General features: G+C 43.6%; 1 protein-coding gene and 1 long non-coding RNA gene across 3 annotated transcripts in view; one reads left to right on the top strand and one right to left on the bottom strand.

Annotated features, from left to right (window-relative positions):
* The window catches only part of LOC138414205 (uncharacterized), a 70,357-nt gene that overhangs the window by 10,455 nt on the left and 39,759 nt on the right, over positions 1 to 20,143 (bottom strand). The gene's annotated exons all lie outside the window — the stretch shown is intronic.
* The window catches only part of PPM1H (protein phosphatase, Mg2+/Mn2+ dependent 1H), a 263,040-nt gene that overhangs the window by 236,943 nt on the left and 5,954 nt on the right, over positions 1 to 20,143 (top strand). Inside the window, exon 9 of the mRNA XM_060025145.1 lies at positions 3,320 to 3,471. Within this exon, the coding sequence (XP_059881128.1) occupies positions 3,320 to 3,471 (152 nt within the window). The remainder of the gene's footprint in view (positions 1 to 3,319; positions 3,472 to 20,143) is intronic.

Here is a 20,143-nt window from a genome sequence, read left to right as displayed (position 1 = left end):
TGGAATCCTTTGAAGCCCTAGCCGCTGGGGAGGATAAGCGTGCAGTTGGATGCCTTGCACGGCAGTCCGGCTTTTCTGAGAGCGTTTTCACAAAATGTTCTGCATCGCAGGTTAATGTATAAGACACGAGTTGTAAGTGGAAAGTTGGCAAAGTCCTTTGGAAACTGGCTAAAGGGCAGGAAACAAAGGGTAGCAGTAAAAAAAAAAAAAAAAACCTAAAAGGATGTTAATTGGGGAGTGCCTCAGGGAATAGGGTTGAGACTGGCTGTTTATTATTTACATAAAAATTGCTTGGAGAATGGTACTGAAAGGGATTTTCATGTTGGCTAAGGAAACTGCATTAGAGAGTTATGTGTGGAAATGTGAATAGTGGAATTAGGGAAGGATTCAATTTATTGATGGAAGTGAAGAGGAACATTATATAACATGTTGCTATTTATCAACCCACACCCGTTTTGTTGGCCAGATTTCCATTTGAATAAGACAGCTTCAGCTTAAAACAACTCAAATCTCCACGCTTTGGGGGACCACAGAAAGCACTTGAAGAGATTTCGGCACCCTACACACAGGGCAGGTCCTGACATGAAACGGCTGTTATCTTTGACCTTAGAAACCTCTCTTTTAAAAGGAGCTGCAGGGCAGGTGGCATCTCCTAGTTTGCTAGAAGCAGAAGGTGCTACACAAGCACCTGACATCCACATCTCCCTACCTCCCTTTATAAGAAACATTTTCTATCCTTTGGAGCTCAGAGTATCACAGAAATTTATTGTAGATCTACCCCAATAAGAAGCGAGCAGTCTTCCGTAAGCAAAGTTATTGCACGCTGGAAGTAACTACACAGTGACACAGGACTTGAAATTAGGAGCTCAGGGGTGACATTTGCTGTCCTCGCTATAGCCTCCCCTACGGGGTAGTCTACACAGGCATCACAGAGGCCACTGAGCCCTTGGATTCTTTGTTACAGACCAGTAGGGCTCCTCCGTGGCCTCAGTAGTCAAAGTGTAGTCCAGGGACCAGCAGCATCACATGGGAGCAAGTAAGAAGTGCAGGCTCTCAGGGCTTCCCTGGTGGCGCAGTGGTTGAGAATCCGCCTGCCGATGCAGGGGACACGGGTTCGTGCCCCGGTCTGGGAAGATCCCACATGCCGTGGAGCGGCTGGGCCCGTGAGCCATGGCCGCTGAGCCTGTGCATCTGGAGCCTGTGCTCCGCAATGAGAGAGGCCACAACAGTGAGAGGCCCGCGTACCGCAAAAAAAAAAAAAAAGAAAAAAAAGAAATGCAGCAGGCTCTCAGGCCCCACCCCAGAAGTGAATTGGAATCTCCATTTTAGTAGGGTCCCGGGCTGATTCCTGTGCACATCAGCATTTCAGAAGCACTGCTCTAAGACACCCAGGAACCACAGAAGGTAAAGCAGAGGGGATCCGGTTGCCGCTAGAGTCAAAATTGAACCACAGGAGTTCAGCAGCCTGAAGACAAAATTCTGGCGTTTGGGACTTTCCAGTCTGTTGTAAACTTAAGATTCCCCCCTCCTGTTTTCTCTAATTTGGTCTCGTAGGGCACAATGCCTTCTCTAGAATGTACACTTCCCCTGTCTTTTGAGAGGAAGATGTTAAAAGCCAGTCCAGGGCTTCCCTGATGGCGCAGTGGTTGAGAGTCTGCCTGCCGATGCAGGGGACACGGGTTCGTGCCCCGGTCCGGGAAGATCCCACATGCCGCGGAGCTGCTGGGCCCGTGAGCCATGGCCGCTGAGCCTGCGCGTCCGAAGCCTGTGCTCCGCAACGGGAGAGGCCACAACAGTGAGAAGTCCGCGTACCGCAGGAAAAAAAAAAAAAAAAAAAGCCAGTCCAGTCTTCCCCCGAGTGCTCCTCTCCTGAGTGCGGTCCGTGTGCTGCGCCATTAGCTAATTGTTGCCGTCTTGTTCACCAGCCACAAAGACTGTTTTTCATTTGAGCTCATTTTCCAAAAACTCTGTGGGCAAGTGTGGGGCATTTTGTTGTTTTCTGCTGCTGGGTGTAGGCTGTTCGTCCATAGGACCAGCCCTGTGGCAGGCAGGGCGTCACTGGCCTGGGCAGACCTTCCTAAAACATAGGAGGCTTGGCTTTTGAAGATGTGGATGTGAACGTTCTGCAGGCCTCTTAGAATTGTATTCTCTCGAGATCTGAGATGACCTGACAGTGATTGTGTGTGATGGGACACGGGAACAGCTGCCTATACTCCATCCGCCTTCCCTCCCCTCCCTTCCCTTTCTTTCCCTTCCCCTCCCTTCCCCTGGCCTACACCTTTCACTCAGACTTGTTTTTAGAAAACAGGATAATGAGGTGGGGTTGAAAGAGTTGGAAGATTGATGAAATTGACCCGCCTTTGTCCTTAGCTCATGAAGTGGTGTAGGCAGGGGCTGGTCCCGTCAAATTAGCAGGGAATAGCAATGAAATCCCAAACTCCTCTCCCTCCCATCCTGCCCGAGTAGGGGGAACATGGAGTTGTGGCCTAGTGCAAGTAAGCCTTGATTTTTATTATTATTATTTTTGCTAAGGTCACTATGTTCTTTTCCAAGAGTTGAGGGGGATGTTCAAATAGCCAAGTCATTCCAGGTACTAGAGGTGAGGACAGACTTGAAGTCTGTTGAGACACACTTAGGAGATTCAGACTTGGCGTGTGTCCTTTGTGATTTAGGCTAGACTGAGGCTCTTCAAACCTGCATGTGGTATCAGAGCCCCATCGTTGCATGCGATAAGGCCAGCCCCATGGGCCTCAGAGCAGGTAAGCCAAAAGGTATCAAGTGAGTACATGAAATAAAGTGTGTCTCCTTAGTCCTAAACCAATACACGCAGAGTAGCTGCCTTGGATCCTAGACTGGCCTTATTTCCCCTGCAGACTGAGAGCTCAGAAGCAGGGAAATCTGCTGTTTATCTTTATACTTAGATCACCTGGCACAGAGCAGGCCCTTAATAAATGTCTGTCGGATGGATGTGCAAAGGAAGGAAGGCAGCAAGCTTCCGGCTGCTCTTCTAGCTACCGCTGTATCTATTGTGAGTCATTGTTGCAGCCACATTTCAGGCATTACATTTTCAGTTAATTTCTTTCTTGTCAACTATTAATTTATTGGGCTCATTCACAGGTGTGTTTGGGGCCCGATATGTCTACACAGCAAGTCTTCAAAGGAGGCTACCCCGGGCCACAAAGCTTGCTGTATACCCAACTGCGCACACCTAAAAACCACTGGGCTGGGCGGGAAAAGGGAAGGGAAATCAGAAGCCGGTCTGCTAGGGGGGATAATATGCTCCCAACTTCTTAAGCAGGGGTATTGCTGTTCATTTCAGGTAAGAGTCTACGATCTCTCCAGATACGAGCATGGAGCAGACGATGTGCTGATCTTGGCCACTGATGGACTCTGGGATGTTTTGTCAAATGAAGAAGTGGCGGAAGCAATCACTCAGTTTCTCCCTAACTGTGATCCAGATGACCCTCACAGGTTTGTGCATTTCTATGATTGGAGGGTTGTTCCTCAAGCGGTCTTTCATGTGACTGAAATAAATAATAATCTTGCACTTTTCATCATTCATTCTGATATAGATGGTTTAGTAACCAAACTGCAAAAGGGACTACCCTTCTTATTAGAGGTACTTTCACAGCCAAATAAAAATCCTCCTTAAGTTAAACCTAGATACAGGTGGTAAAGAATTTGTTTTGTGAGATACTTCAGCAGTATATCTTTCTCAGATTCTTACTTCATATCCTGCAAAGTGGGAATAACCCAAGTTGTGATCCTCCTCGTAAGAATGATAGCAAATGCTCCCAGCATTCATTTCCATCCATTGAGGAACTGTTTCTTTCAAGAAACATTGGGAAAGGAGAGGAAGATTGAAGTAGGGATTCCTTATAGCATGATGGCCGTGTAAACATCCTAAACAACCCTAGGTGACTCAGAAGTAAACAGAAATCCCCTCTGGAGAAGGGCACCTTTCGCTTAGAACACAAGGAAATAAGTCACCATGAGTGAAAACCAGCAGAAACAATAGAGAGCAGAGTTGGACCTGTAAATATGATTGGATTTATCAGCCAAAAAATATAAATAAATATTTTAACATGTTTCAGAAATATTTTTAAAAGCATTGAAATCATGCATAAGGACAGACTATAAATGACTGCACAGAGTTTTAAAATAAAGAAATGGGACTTCTGGAGATGAAAAATATAAAAATAGGAACTACAAATTCAGTGGATTAAACAGATTGGAGACAGTTGAACAGTACACTGATGAACTGAAAAACTGATCTGAACAATCCAGAATATGGTTCAAAGAGACAAAGAGGGAAAGGATGAAGTGAGATTGAGACTAGGAAGATAACTAAGAGGCTAAAAAGAATTGCAAAGGAAATACTATAGAAAGTGGGAAAAAAAAAAAACCAAGTTCCAATCCAGAACTGTTGAATGATATTAAACCTAAGATCCAGAAAGCCCAACAGATCTCAAGCAGAAGAAAGAAAGAGATAATTTTAAGTAGATATTTTATAATGAAACGGAAGAATTTAAACAAAAAAGATACTAAAAGCAGCCTGAAAGACAAAACAGATACATAAGAATAGCATTTACAGTGATAGCTGACGTTTCAAAAATAACAGTGGAAGCCAAGACAGTGGAGTTACATCTTCAGTTGGCTAAGAAAAGCAGCTCTCAATTTTTAGAATTTTTATATACAGTAAAGATATCAATAAAGAGGATGAAGTAAAAGCATTTTGAGGCAGAACAAAACTGAGAAATTTTACTGCCATCCAGCCTCCTCTGAAGAAGATTCTATAGGATGTCCTCAGATAAGAAAAAGAAATGATCCCAGACGGAAGACTGAGAAGTAAGATGGATTATTAAGCTATTAGTAAATAGGTATACTTAAACATATACTAACTATATAAAAACTGCAATAAGAATGTCTAATATGTGGTTAAAAATGATAAAATACTGAATAAAAACAGCATAATAAATTGGCCAGTGGGGATAGTAATCAGCTAAAGTATGCTATGGTTCTACTTGAAAAGAGGTTAGAAGTGTTTAACTTTAGACTTGAAATGTGTTTAAATAGCTAAGAAAGCGAAAGAAAGAATAGAAAGTGTAATTTTCAAACTAGTCAAGCCCACATAGAATTAAAAACCAAACTTCTAAACAACTTATAAATCAAAAAATTGTAATAAAAATTAGAAATTACCAGGACCTAAATAATACTACATATCAAGACTTTAAAGGCTGAATTTTGAGCCTTCCCCCCCCCCCAATTTAATGAGCTATGCATAGGTGAAAAGCTCTACTCATCCCTGACCTGCTAGAAGTGACTATATTCCTTCCATATCATAAAGGAACTTTTTCCAACCCTCCCAACCTCCCAGTTCCCCAGATCACAGGGACCCTGCCCACAAGCTCCAGGCTTCTGACCACAGAAAAAGAAAAATAGCCCCTTAACCAAAGAGAAAGGTATTTCTCAGAGTATGATCTAGAAGCCTGCTTTGTGCTACTGGGCTAATTCTGCCCATATTATTCCTATAAACATGTACACAAGAATTCTTATAACTTCACGGTTCTGAGGGGCCACAGGAGTGGAGCTGTCTACTTGTGGACTGTGTGCTCTTTTCCTGCATATAGGCTGTTAGTAAACCACTGTCCTAATTTAAAAATTTAGGTCTGCGGTCCTTATTTCAACAACGGCATCTAGATTAAGAATTAAAAACAACAGAATAAACCCAGGAAAAGTAATGGAAGGAAAAATTAAAGATAACAAAAAAGAGAACAAATACACAATAAAAATAAATGGTAAAGCCAAAATCTGTTTCTTTAAAACAACTAACACATGAGGGAAATGCAAATCAAACCACACTGACATACTACCTCACACCCATTATGCTGGCTATTTAAAAACAAACACACGAAGAGAAAAAAACAAGTGTTGGTGAGAATGTGGAGAAATTGGAACGTCTTGTGCATTACTGGTGAGAATGTAAAACGGTACAGCTTCTGTGGAGAACAGTATGGTGATTAAACATATAAATATATCCATCAGTTCTACTTCTGGCTATGTACCCCAAAATGAGTGAAAGCAGGGACTCAAACAGGTACGTGTACACCCATGTTCATAGCAGCATTATTCACAATAGCAAAAAGGTGGAAGCAACCCAAGTGTCCATCAACAAATTAAATGGGATAAACAAAATGCGGTATATAATACAATGGAATATTAATCAGTCTTAAAAAGGCATGAAATTCTCACACATGGATGGACCTTGAAGACATTATGCTCAGTGAAATAATCTAGTCAGAGGAGGACAAACATTGTATGATTCCACTTACATGACGTCCCTAGAGTCGTCAAATTCATAGGGACAGAAAGTAGAATGGTGGTTGCCAGGCGCCGGGCCGGGGGGATAGGGAGTTGGTGTTTAATGGTGATAGCATTTCAGTTTGGGAAGAGGAGAAAGTTCTGGAGATAAACGGTGGTAGTAGTTATACAACAATGTGAATGTAGTTAATGCCACAGAACTGTACACTTTAAAATGTTAATTTTTATGTTTTGTGTATTTTACCACAAAAAATAATTTCTAAAAAAGAAGCAAATTAAAAAGAAAACTAACTAAAGTAGATAAATTTCCCTTAAGACTAATCAAAAACAAGGGGGTCCAGCAAATAAATAATATTAGCAATAAAAAACAGTCATAAGAGATGCGGCAGTAATGAACCTATACATATTCTTTAATAGGAACATTGTTAAAATATTAATTTTTCCTAAATTGATCTTTAGAGTGAGTAGAATGATAACCAAAATTCCAGTGAGGTATTCATGGAAATTTGTAAGCTGATTCTGAGATATATATGGAAGAACAAAATGCCAAGAATGTTTGTGACACTTCTGTATGGGTCTTACCCTTCTAGATATTAGTACAAAATCAGAACAATTAAGATGGTGCAGAAAAATTTAAAATGGATCCTTCCCTCACACCATACACTAAAATCAAGTCCAGGCAAGTTAAGACTTAACTGTGAAAGGAAAAGTAAATACAACTTTTAGGAAATAGCATAGGAGACTATTTTTATGATCTTATAGTAGAGAAGGATTTCTTAAACAAGATACAGAAAGCACAAACAAGAAAAGATTGATAACCTTGACTACGTTAGGATTACCATCTTTGGTTCTTCAAAAGACAACATGAAGAGAATAAAATGGCAACGTGATAGCTGGGAGAAGATCTTTGCAATTTGTATAACCAAAGAGGGATTCATACCCATAAAATAGAATGAACTGTCACAGATCAATAAAGACAACACAAATAACCCAATAGAAAAATGAGCAAGTACCCAACAGTCATCACACAGAAGAAAACTAATGGCCAATAAATATATGAAAAAAACTTCAACAATCAGAGGAGTAGAAATAATTAAAAACATGTAGAACAACTGCAGATGGATTTGTGAATTTGTAGAAAGACTCTGAAGATGGCTTGGCATATGCATATCGTATAACCCAGAAGCTCCACTCTTAGGTCTGTACCCTGGAGCAGTGGTTCTGAAAGTGTGGTCTTTGGGTCACATGGCATCAGCATCGTCTGAGAACTTGCTAGAAATACAAATCTTCAGGCTCTACCCCAGATCTACCAAATAAAACTCCAGTGGTAGGACCCAGGGATCTGTGTTTTAACAAACAACCCAGGTGTTCTTTTTATTCTGGTGCTGGTGTAATTCAATTTATACAAGAAGATAGCCACACAATTGTTTTTATGATAAGAATTGGAAGCAACCTGCATGTCCAACCATAGGATGGATAAACAAAGAATGAAATAATTCACAGTCCTCAAGTGAGAATGAACCAAAGCTGTGATCTTTAACAGGGAAGAATCTCAAAGACATAATGTTGAGTTTAATAAGCCAGTCATAGAAGAATACACATATTATGATTCGAGTTACCTAAAGTAGGAAGCTAACAATATATCACTTAGGGATACAGATATTAAAATTATAACAAAAAGCAAGAGAATTAACCCAAAATTTGGATAATGGTTACCTTGGGAAGAGAGGTGGCAGAGGGGAATGTGTGCTTGTGGAGAGGCCCATAGTGAGCTTCTAAGATATTTACTGGTAATGTTCTGTTCCTTTAGCTACATGGTAGATATATGATTGTTCATGTTATTTATAACTGTGTATCTTTTTCATACATTTGTTTGTATGTTAGCTATGAGAGGCAGTGTAGTCTAGTGGTTAACAGTGTGGATCTAGCCAGACTGCCTGAGGTTAAATCCTGGTTCTGCCCCTTCTAGACTTTGTGAGCTTTGTGACCTTGGGGAGGTTTCTTAACCCCTCCATGCCTCAGATTCCTCATCTGTAAAATGGGGGTTCCAGTAGTCCTGACCTCATCCTTATATATAAAGTAAAGTGCCTGGTATATAGTAAGCACTACTGGGTATTTGTTGTTGTTATTCTATGTTTGTTGCTATACTTATATGTTTCATATATTTCACAACAACAACAAAAAATTCCTTCAGGAAGAAATTAAAGCTAGACATTCTTTCTCTTTCTAGAATTGTTTGTATAATTTTTCTCAGGCACAAAGGAATCGATGGGACTGCAAATAAGATTCTTTTATTTGAATTCGAATACATTTTTTTTCCTGTTGAGCTTTTAGTTGTAATCTGCGTTTTATATCCTACTTGTTAGCAACATTCTCCTGTTGATTTTCTCTACTGTAATTATTTTCATAAAGCTTTGCGAAGCCATCTGACAGGTATGAGTGAAAAGGCACCCAACGCTTTTTAAAATCTCTCCAAGCTGGCTTGGTTTTCCTTACCAGCCCCCGTCTCTCCATGGCAACAAATCTGCCCTCCAGGGAGTGGTAACCTGTGGGCAGTGCTGTCACTGGGCAGGGGTATGCCAGGTCAGAATAGGTTCCTAGGTTCATGAGATCTGTTACCTACAGGGCTTACAGGGATCTCCATGGAACAAAAGGGCAGGAAAGAAAAAAGGTTTTGAATTTACCTTTCAGGGAAAATGGCAAACCAAAGCCTAAGAAAGAATCCTGTGTCAGATAGATGAATGAGTGAAAGGAAAAGTTATAAAATCGGCACAGTTTCATTGCTAAGAGATGAAATATCTGGCTGGAGATCAGAAAAATTCTGGTTGGTTTTTGACATCTTAAAACAGTGAGGCCTTATGGGGGAAGGTATCTTCTTTGCCAAATAATTCCCATTCAGATTCATTCATCTGGGAAATATTAAGGACCTATTTTATGAGCCATGGCCACTGGGGAAGAATTTGTGAAGAAAACAGACCAGATCCCTGTCTTCTTGGAGTTTAAGGTCTAGAGGTTACAAAAGCATAAGGAAGTTAGAATATGAATGATTAAAAAGATAGCACAAGGGATAGGCAAGAAAGCTTCCCACTAGAAGGGATGTCTAAACTTAAACGTGAGGCGTAAATGAGTGTGTGTCAGTCAATGCAAGGTGGGGCAACATCAGGGAGAGAGAACATGGTGCTTTCAAGGAACCCAACAGTCAGTATGGCTGCCTGGGCTTAGTGTGGGGTAGTGTCCACAGATAAGGCGTGAGAGGTGAATGGGGCAGGTCGTGTCAGACCTCAAGCACTGACAAAATGAATGAATGTGAAGATTAGTTGGAGGGAAGAGAGTCTGTGATGATGATATGGAATTTGTGTAATTCATTCGTTCTGATCCACAGTCAGAAAACATTCTGGACAATCTGATGGTGAAAATATGAGGTATGGATTGTTTCTCTACCCCTCTGTGCTCCTTAGTAATTTAAGCCGTATTGGGAAGTCAGATAAACTTAATTTATTTCAAACTCGGGCCTTAGGCATTATGAAAAATGATGTTGTCTTTCACGTGTGTGTCATGTTTGCATGTATCTTTGTGATTCGGAAGGAAGGTACCACACTCACACCCAGGCTTAGTGTGTTTCCTCGGGAGGCGCATGGAGAGCTCAGTCCCAGAAGCCACGGCAGTGGGTTTCCTGACGGTGCCCTCCCAACCGGGAGCTGTTCTGACCTTTTCATGCAAAGTAGAAATAGGAGTGGAAGTCGTCCTAATAACTTTTAGCCTAGGTCATAATTTCTGTGATGAAGAAAGACCCGCTATCATACCCTTCCTGTGGCTCTATGAGTTCTTACTCAGCCAGAAGGATACATTTCTCCCCAGCTGTAGCCCAGGACCACAGGTTTGCCTATTTAGTCATGTGAGTGGTGGGAATAGAGGGTTTCTGGGTCCAGACCTGAGGGGTCTGACCAGGCTGGCTGATCGTTTGATGGAAAATGAGAAAGGGAAGTTGTTCTCTACAAGGTGGGCCTCCTGAGAGATAGGAAGGGCAACAAAGCAACAAGAACAACAAAATCTTTCTTCATTTGACGTTTTGAATGGGCCTGTTTTACTTTGAGTTTTGTTTTGTTTAGAAATTCAGCAGGACAGGAGGAGGCAGGGCATGAGTCCTGTGACAGGGAGGACTTGAAGGTTTTGCCATTTGATCATTTGGCTTTGTTCATGTTGTGTGTAGGTTTTTTCTTTTTCTTCTCCTCTTCGTGGAAGACATTCTTGACAAATGGCTGGCACCGTCTTCCTCTGATGACATCCTTCCCAATAAAAAATTTAAAATACCATCTCCCCCTCCAGGATGCACTGTGAGGGAAGAGGTGATTAAGAGAGAGAGACGTTTGCGAAGTTCTGACCCTCACACCATCCTCTCTGGCAGAGGTGGGGTAAAAATGAGCTATGTGACCTTCCTGACCCCAGCGTATCTTACTAAGTCCTTTTGCTGTTTTGAACTGTCTCGAGGAAGGAACCAGAAAATTAAAAGGAGACCTTGTGGACAGGCCAGAACATGAGTACAGTTGCCCTTTTTCTTTCTTTTCTTTTTACTGGATTATGCCCTGAAGTGTAGCAGAGCTGGCAGCTCCGTGCATCTTTTGTGGGGTCATGAAATGAACCGTTGATAGGAAATATACCAAGTTCACATTTTCAGGTGGCGTGGTTGGAATTCACGGGGGTTGGGCTACACAACCTGTCATTCTCTTTACTAATTCCAGTAAGATTCTCTTAGGAGGCCTAAACATCCTGCAAAATTTGGAAAGGGTGCTCAGAGAAAGGCGTGGAAGGGGTTTTCTGAGGCAAGAGATCTCGGACTGATGATCTCCTCTGTAAGGCTGGAGGTTTAGTGGCAGGTCTCCCAGAAAGAATATTCAAAATGGAGGCAAGTACGTAAATATGCAAAGAAGATGCTTAGTAATATGTTAGAGAGGAGTAAATTGTTAATATTACTAACGGAGATAGGTGTGGGCCAAGCTGAGTGGACCTCGGGACAAAGAACACATGAAAACATGTCATGGATTTACATCCCAAATGCCCAGGCAAGACGTAGCAAGGATTTTTTTGCCCAGTCCTTCATTTCCCAAAACCTGTCTGTGGAAACCTCACCTTGGTAACTTGGACCAAATGACCCTCAGTGCCCCTGCCATGTCACTCTGGGGGCTTATGAAGGGGTATTAAATCTGTAAGTACCAACGTACTGTAAACTCCAGACAGCATCTCCTTAATAAGAGAAGCCTTCTTGATGGTCACGCTTCAAATGTTCTTCATATCCATGCTGTCCTTGGCTCTGATAACTGTGTGCCACATTGATGAGGAAGAGATTAATCAGTAGAAGGTTAACAGAAAAACACCCACCAAAACTGACAGCAGGATATTAATGCAGGTATTAAATGCTAGTTTGTATTACCTTGATAATATGAACCATTTTGGCAAAAGACAAAGGTTCTTTTTATGAGATGTTTCTGTGAGTTGGCTGAACTAACTTCTCCCACTGCTATATGTTTTTGTTTTTTTTTTTTTGCGGTACACGGGCCTCTCACTGTTGTGGCCTCTCCCGTCGCAGAGCACAGGCTCCGGACGCACAGGCTCAGCGGCCATGGCTCACGGGCCCAGCCGCTCCGCAGCATGTGGGATCTTCCCTGACCGGGGCACGAACCCGTGTCCCCTGCATCGGCAGGCGGACTCTCAACCACTGCGCCACCAGGGAAGCCCTGCCATATGGTTTTGAAAAACTATGCCTCAAATGTAAAAAGGAAGGGTTCCTCCCATCGCCAGCCCCAACCTCACATCAGTTACAGGTTTTAAGAACAAACTGGTGAGCGTTTTATCTCATGTTGAAGACTAGATAAAATCTGCATTTTTGTTTCTTTTGCAATGTTGAGCATATTCAGATCCGTGGGAATGTGGACGTCAGCCCACCATCCTGCCCTTGACAGCCTCTGAACTGCCCCCTGCCAGGCCCACCTTTCCTTCCTCAGTGCTGTTGATATGGCCATTGGAGCGGAGCTGTGTGGCCACTTAGTTGGAACATAAGGACATTTTATTTATTTAATTTTATTTATTTATTTATGGCTGTGTTGGGTCTTCATTGCTGCACGCGGGCGTTTTCTAGTTGTGGCGAGAGGGGCTACTCTTCATTGCGGTGCACGGCTTCTCGTTGTGGAGCATCAGCTCTAGGCGCGCGGGCTTCAGTAGTTGTGGCACGCGGGCTCAGTAGTTGTGGTACGCAGGCTCAGTAGTTGTGGCACACGGGCTTAGCTGCTCCTCGGCATGTGGGATCTTCCCGGACCAGGGCTCGAACCCATGTCCCCTGCACTGGCAGGCGGATTCTTAACCACTGCGCCACCAGGGGAGCCCCCATCGGGGCATTTTAAAGGGCTTCCCAGGGACGATGCAGAAGAAAATAGTCTGATATGCCCCCTCCTATCGAAATGTTGCTGTTTGGGATTTGAACTAAAACTCACACCACCTTGAGAAACCAGGAAGCTGGTGCTGGGGCAGAGAGGTGGACGAGGCCTGGTGGGTGTTCTCGCCATCTCCCATGGGGGTGGTGAGCTCTCCCTAGTCCGTGGCCTTGCACCTGCTGACACACCCCCCCAGGGGACACAGGGACAGTGCTGTGGGCAGCGGCTGTTGCTGTTCCCTTGTCTCAGGGTACTGCGCCTGAGTGAAGTCCCCACACTCCAGGCGGGACAGAAGCTGGTGTGAGCACCTTCGGTGGCTTCAGAGCCAGACGAGGGACACATGTGGCTCAGCCCCCAGCAGCGAGCCTGAGGCGGGCCTCCTCCCAGGACAAGTTGCCTGGTTCTGAGCACAACAAAGAGCTCCCTCCAAGTCACCCGCCCTCACCCCACCTACCCCGTTACCATAGATCCCTGCCAATGTTCCCAAGCTTGGGAGAGCTTTTCTACCTCTTAAATCTCAGAGGCCTGCTCAGAATGCAAAGAGGATTCCTTCTCCTGTTCCCATCATACTCTATTACTGCGGGGCCTCAGCAGATGGAAGCTGCCTTTTATATGCAAATATTCGGAACCCATTAATTCCCCAGTTCCTGCCACCTACCCTCCCTCTTGTAAGACCCTGTCTGTACCATCCAAATGGCAAATAGAAGTTCCTGCCCAACTAGAACTGTTGGCTTTAAGGCCAGTTTACAGCCTGAGGCCTGAAACGGACTTATTTTTGACACTCCGATCTGCTGATTCAGATGTGGTCTTGTGGGAAGAGACTCTACAAAAGGTGGATGACTGCGGGCAAAACTCTTGGTCGGGGAGAGAGGCCTTTTATGTCTAATGAGGGAAATGCTTTAGGAAGGTTCTGTTTACCCCGGCAGGACCTTTGAGGCATGCACTAGCATTATTCCAGATTCGAGAGGCTAAGGAGTTTTTCCCCAGCGGCCCCGATGTGGGCGGTCGTGCAGCCAGGCTGGGACCCGTGGCAACCCAGCCCACACCCGGGGCCCCTCGTACACCCCACTGAAGAGGTGAAAGAGCTAAGAAGTGTCCAGAGGTGGCAAGGACGACAGAGACGATGGAGGATTTGCCCTCTGGCCTCCTTCCACCCTGACTTTAGCGTCAGTGGTTGTGAAAAGAGCCTCTGGCCTTCCCGTGGTCCTTCAGCCCCTCTTCCTTTTCTGCTTTTCTTCTCTCCCCTACTGTCCCTCCTCTGCTCCCTCTGGCTCGGCCCGAGGAAGCCTCTGCGCCAGGCCCTGTGCGCCTGCCAAGTCAGACCCCTCCCGACCGCCGCCCCTTTCAGCAGAGCTCGGCCGATCGATATGGAAAGCTTCAGCCAGAGAAGAAAAATGCTCTCAAAGTACAAAACTGGTCTCCCTGGGAGGCTCTTCGTTAGGAGGGGTGAGTACCCCAGCTACTCCCATAATACTTCCCGGATGCGGTGTGACCAAGCCTTCCGCGTGAGGCCCTCAGGCCGGGCCCTGCTGCCGCCCCACATCCAGCTTCCAGAATCATGGGGTTCCTCAGCCCCTCGTCATCCCGGCCGGGGTATAACGGAATCCATGACCCTTTCGCTGTCATCAGCTGCACCATGTTCTTCTCTGCTGCTCCCCTGTATGTCCTGTATTTGTATTTCATGTTTTGACTCAAATCCTCTCCTGCCGCCTCCTGCGCCCTTCAGTCTCTGGCACGTGTGCCTTTGTGTTCAGCCTCAGCACCACACTCAGTAGAACCCTCCTGTCTTACTGCCACACGAAGCAGTCTTTTTTGTTACCAAACCAGACAGCCCTTGTCAGGTAGAAACTGCAGGAGAATGAAATGGGGGAGAGGAGAAGCAGTCCTTTCCCTCCAGAGGAAATGTCTCTTCTCTTCCTCAGGTACCAGTCTCGATATAAAGCAACCTTTATAGGTGGTTTATAGGTGGTTTCCTGCCTGGGGCAGATGGTGCTTGACTAAGGATGCTCATGAGTTCTAAAGTGTCCATCAGCCTGGCTGAGATTGGAGCTGGGGCAAAAGAAACCTTCTCCTAAGAACTAGGTGCCTGGGGTTGTGTTGAGGTGATCAGCTTATGAGGAAGGATCCCCACAAGTGGCCTCATTTTACCTAAACACCATTTGTGACTTCATTTCGATACTGCGTCTCCTGTAGAGTGAAGGAAACCAGTCCTAGAGTTCAGCTGCACTGTTCAGTTACTGCAGGCAGCACCTGATCAGTGCCGCTCAGTTGTCCGTGCAGACTGCTCCTTCACAGGCGGGACGTCACATTCGCATTCGCCAGGGAAGCCTCGCAGAGAGAAGTCAGGTGGAGGAATCTGGCTCCTGGCCACAGTGTTGGAAGCAATGGTCCAAGGCGTCTCCCTGAGCTTCCCGCTCAGGTTGGGGCATCCTTCCTGCAGCACGTGGATGATGGCAAGAACCTGATGAAACTGAGGTTCTGTGAGGAGGGGGGTGGGTAGGCCCGCCACACAGGAAAGTGTGAGGCCAAACCTCACACCACACGTAGGGTGTGGGGATCCTAAGCCACAAATCGCACCTAAAACATGTTCTAGAGCTGAAAAAACCCAGAACGTCCCCCAGTAAAGGCACACTTAAAAATCTCTGTAGATAACCCAAGGCACACAGTAAACAGCCCTACTGAAGAGAGGCTCCTATCTTACCTTCAAGCCTACCATGAGAAAGGATAACTAGATACAACAGAGCCTTCCCTCTGTCCCCCCAAAGAAAACCTAACAGAACAGGATGAAGGAAACTTTAAACATGTACAAATAGAACCATAAGGTAAGAAGAGACGGATTTGGAAAAGAACCAAATAGAAATTTGCAATGGTGAAAAATATGTCATTGAAATAAAGTAACTCGCTGAATGGAGAGAATAGTAAACTGCTAAAGTATGAATTAGTGAACTGAAAGGTATTACCAAGAGATTTTAAAAAAACAGGAAAGAGGTTGAAATCTGGAAGGTAAAATGAGAAGGATCTAACAGGAGAAAATATAAAATTATGGAGAAAACATAAAAAATAGAGGGGAGTCAGCATTCAAAAAGTTCATGGTTGAAAATTTTCCAGAATCAGAACTATCTTCTCAGTTTGAAGGAGTAAAACTAATTTCCAACTATGATAAATAAAAAGAAATCCTCATTATTACGTCTCAGTGGAACTTCATACCATCAACAACAAAATATCAACAATAACAATTTAATAAACTACCAATGAGAAAAGACGTTTACTTATAAAAAAATGAAACAAGGGCTTCCCTGGTGGTGCAGTGGTTAAGAATCTGCCTGCCAATGCAGGGGACACGGGTTTGAGCCCTGGTCCGGGAAGATGCCACGGAGCAACTAAGCCTGGGCACTGCCAACTGCTGAGCCTGCACTCTAGAGCCTGTGAGCCACAACTACTGAAGCCTGCACGCCACAACTACGGCAGCCCACGTGCCTAGAGCTCTGTAGCAAGAGAAGCCACTGCAATGAGAAGCCCGTGCACTGCAATGAAGAGTAGACCCCACTCGCCACAACTAGAGAAGGCCCGTGCACAGCAACAGACCCAAAGCAGCCAAAAATAATAAATAAATAAAATAAATAAATTTATTTTAAAAAAATGAAACGAGACAGACTTCTCAACAAGAGAGGTCAGAAAAGATGAAATATTATGTCCAAACTGCTAGGGTAAAATAAGTCAGTCTAGAATTCTATACCCGATAAAGCTATGATCCAAGATTAAAGGCAAAAATAAAGATTTTTGTGGCCCCAAAACTTGGTGAGTTTATCTCTTTTAACAGACCACTGTTAAGAGCATTACTAAAAATGTACTTCAACTGAAGGAAATCAAGTCCAGAAGAAAGGAATGGACTTCGAAAAGCAAAGAAGTTACTATGTTGGTTTATATACATTATAATAATGACTTAATAGGAGTTTAAAAACAAGGCAAATTTAAAATACTAGGCAATAACATTACAAATGAAAGAAGGCATTCTAATATCTTTTTATTTTCTGGAGAAGGACACAAATATTGATTGACATATATTAAAAACTTAAGCATAGCTGCTAAAACAACAGAAATAATCACTTCTCAACTAGTAGAGAGAGGAAAAAGGTATTCAAGAAAGCAAACAACCTGACAGAAATCAAGAAAGGAAAGAAAAATAGAAAATACTAAATAAATTTTATGTATGTATGTATATGTATGTGTGAATGGTGGCAAAAATAAATTCAGAATAGCGTTTTTTACAACAGGTTTAACGTGCATCTTAGTAACTATAAAGGTGAGATTTTATTTTAATTTAGCCATCTACCAATAATGAAATACACTTTAAATAATACAAAGTTTAGAAGTCCTACAGTGCCTTGTGGAATTTATCATTGGCGAATATCAGGTTGAGAAGGTAGCACTGAAAACGACTACGATTTCCTACTTAAGAGAGTGGGGACAGCATTAACTAAGGATGATAGATGAGAAAGTCCCGCCTTGGCAGTGAAAGTAAGTTAACATTTATTGACTCTTCCTGAGTCCTAACTGGGGCCTACCAAGGAAAGTAAGAAGAGCTGTGCCACGTGTCATGGAAGCCCAGACATAGGAGAACTTGGAGTGTGCCGTGGTGTGGTGGGCAAGCCAACCTCAACACCTCCCACCTCTGCAAACAAAAAGGAGAACTCAGAAGAAAAGACAGGAGATGTCAAGAATAAAGAAGATGGCCAGAAGTACGGTGTCTGTGCTGGAGAGAGGTCAAGTGGAATGAGCACGGAGAAGTGTAGGAGGCCGGATTAGCAGGGTATTGGGCCTACTGGTAAGAAATGAAGGAAGAAAAAGGGAAGTAAGAAATGGAGGAAGCAAAAATGGGTCTTCTCTCGAGAGAGGGTTCACCTAAGGGAAGACAGAATGGATGACAGAGAGAAATGCAGGCTCAAGGGACGTTATCTTGGCATAGGCAATAACCGGTTTTGAGAAGAAAACCTTAATTTTCTAGAGCCCTTGGGTTTCCTGGGTAACCATCTTTTCTAGGTGACCTAATGCCGCTTTTTAAAATACCAAAGCTAATTTTGACCATTTTTTCAATACCCAAAGTCTCCAGCAATAGCAATATCAGGATGGTCTCTTGCCTTTAACTACGGATGATGCTCTTATGTGACTTAAATAAAATGAGGTACGCACTGTTTTGATTTTAACTTTTTTTAACTGAAGTATACTTGATTTATAATATTGTGTTAGTTTCAGGTGTACAGCAAAGCGATTCAGTTTTTAATGTATTTTTTTCAGAATCTTTTCCATTATGGGTTATTACAAGATACTGAATATAGTTCCCTGTGCTACACAGTAAATCCTTGTTGTTTATCTATTTTATATATAGTAGTATGTATCTGTTAATCCCATACTCCTAATTTATCCCCTCCCCCCTTTCCCTTTTGGTAATAACCATAAGTTTGTTTTCTATGTCTGTGAGTCTGTTTCTGTTTTGTAAATAGATTCATTTGTATTATTTTTTTAGATTCCACATATAAGTGATATTTTTCTTTCTCTGTCTGACTTTATTTAGTATGATATTCCCTAGGTTCATCCATGTTGCTGCAAATGGCAATATTTCATTCTTTTTTATGGCTGAGTAATGGTCTATTGTGTGTGTGTATACACACACAGAAACACACACACACCCCACGTCTTTTTTATCCATTCATCTGTTAATGGGCACTTGGGTTGTTTCCATGTCTTGGCTATTGTAAATAGTGCTGCTGTGAACACTGGGATGCATGTATCTTTTCAAACTAGAGTTTTCATCTTTTCTGGACATATGCCCAGGAGTGGGATTGCCGGATCATGTGGTAGCTCTATTTTCAGTTTTTTTAAGGAACCTCCATCCTGTTCTCCATAGTGGCTATACCAATTTGCATTCCCAACAGTGTAGGAGGGTTCCCTTTCTCCACACACTCTTCAGCATTTATTGTTTGTAGACTTTTTTAAAAAATGAATTTATTTAATTAACTTATTTTTGGCAGCGTTGGATCTTCGCTGCTGTGTGCAGGCTTTCTCTAGTTGCAGTGAGCGGGGGCTACTCTTCGTCGTGGTGCGCATGTTTCTCTCGTTGCGGAGCACGGGCTCTAGATGCACTGGCTTCAGTAGTTGTGGTTCACGGGCTTTAGAGTGCAGGCTCAGTAGTTGTGGCTCGCGGGCTCTAGAGCACAGGCTCGGTAGTTGTGGTGCATGGCCTTCGTTGCTCCGTGGCATGTGGGATCTTCCTGGACCAGGGATTGGACCCATGTCCCCTGCATTGGCAGGCAGATTCTTAACCACTGCACCACCAGGGAAATCCTGTTCATTTAACCTTTCATTTAACCTTGTTCTGATCTCAGCCGTTGCCCCATGACCGCGGGACCTGTGATTTACCACAGATACCGGTCCTGACTTCCTTCATCTGTTTTTTTTAACATTTTTAAGTAACTTCCTTTCGCTGCCAGCCATCTTTTCTCATTACTTGCCATAATCTTCTGTGTCTAGTTTGCTCATGAGCTGAGTTAAGGTGTGTTCAGCCCTGACAGATGAATCTACGAACTAGTATATTGCCTCAGCCAGCTTTCTGAACTTGAAAGGCTAAGGTCTAGACCCTGGTCAATCACTAGGGTAATAAACATCAACTGATACTGATGGTAGCCTTTCCCTGTGAGGTTTTATCTCAGACATGCAATTCAGTGTAAACCCAAGAGTAACCTGGGGTGAGCATCTGAGAGCTCTTCTGAATGTAGTATATGAGTGGCAGCATGTGGATAAGGGGCATGTATTTGCCCCTTTAGCCAAAGGCCTCTTTGGAGTCCTTTCTGTTTATTTCGTGATCCCAGTAGGAAGAGAATCCCCAGGAGGCTAACTGGTGGCCCCTTCCCTCAAGTGTAACTGGAGATACTTCTGCCTCAAAACTGATAATTCTCTCAATAAGGATAGAAAAAGAAGGTGTCTCTCCTACTCACCTACCACCCATCCTCTAGGAGGAAAGTCACTTATTTTGTATTAACTAAAATAGCCTCTCTCTGCCACCTTTAGTGTGTGCTACACCTCTCTCTGCCTGGGCTGTCTGAGCAGACTTGAGTCTCAGAGACTCCACAGCCTGGAATCTGAACAATCCTGAGGTTATTTGCTACAGACCTTGTTCTTAAGTAATGTAACAATGGGGCTAGATGCAGGTCTCTTTTAACATGAGAGTCGCTTATTCCGTAAGGGGTTTTAACAGAAGAAATGCAAGAGGCTTCTGGTGTTCTGAATTCCACAACTCATAGTTCTGAAGGCAAGGCCGAGTGACATTCCAAGCAGGGAAAGGCCACAGTAACATCAGGGTGGTCTGTTGTTTAAGGGCCACAGGCTGGCTTCCAAGAGGC

This window comes from Delphinus delphis, chromosome 11 (assembly GCF_949987515.2).
Source record: "Delphinus delphis chromosome 11, mDelDel1.2, whole genome shotgun sequence".
In the NCBI taxonomy this organism is placed as follows: domain Eukaryota; kingdom Metazoa; phylum Chordata; class Mammalia; order Artiodactyla; family Delphinidae; genus Delphinus; species Delphinus delphis.
This window is presented reverse-complemented; position numbering and strand designations above follow the sequence as displayed.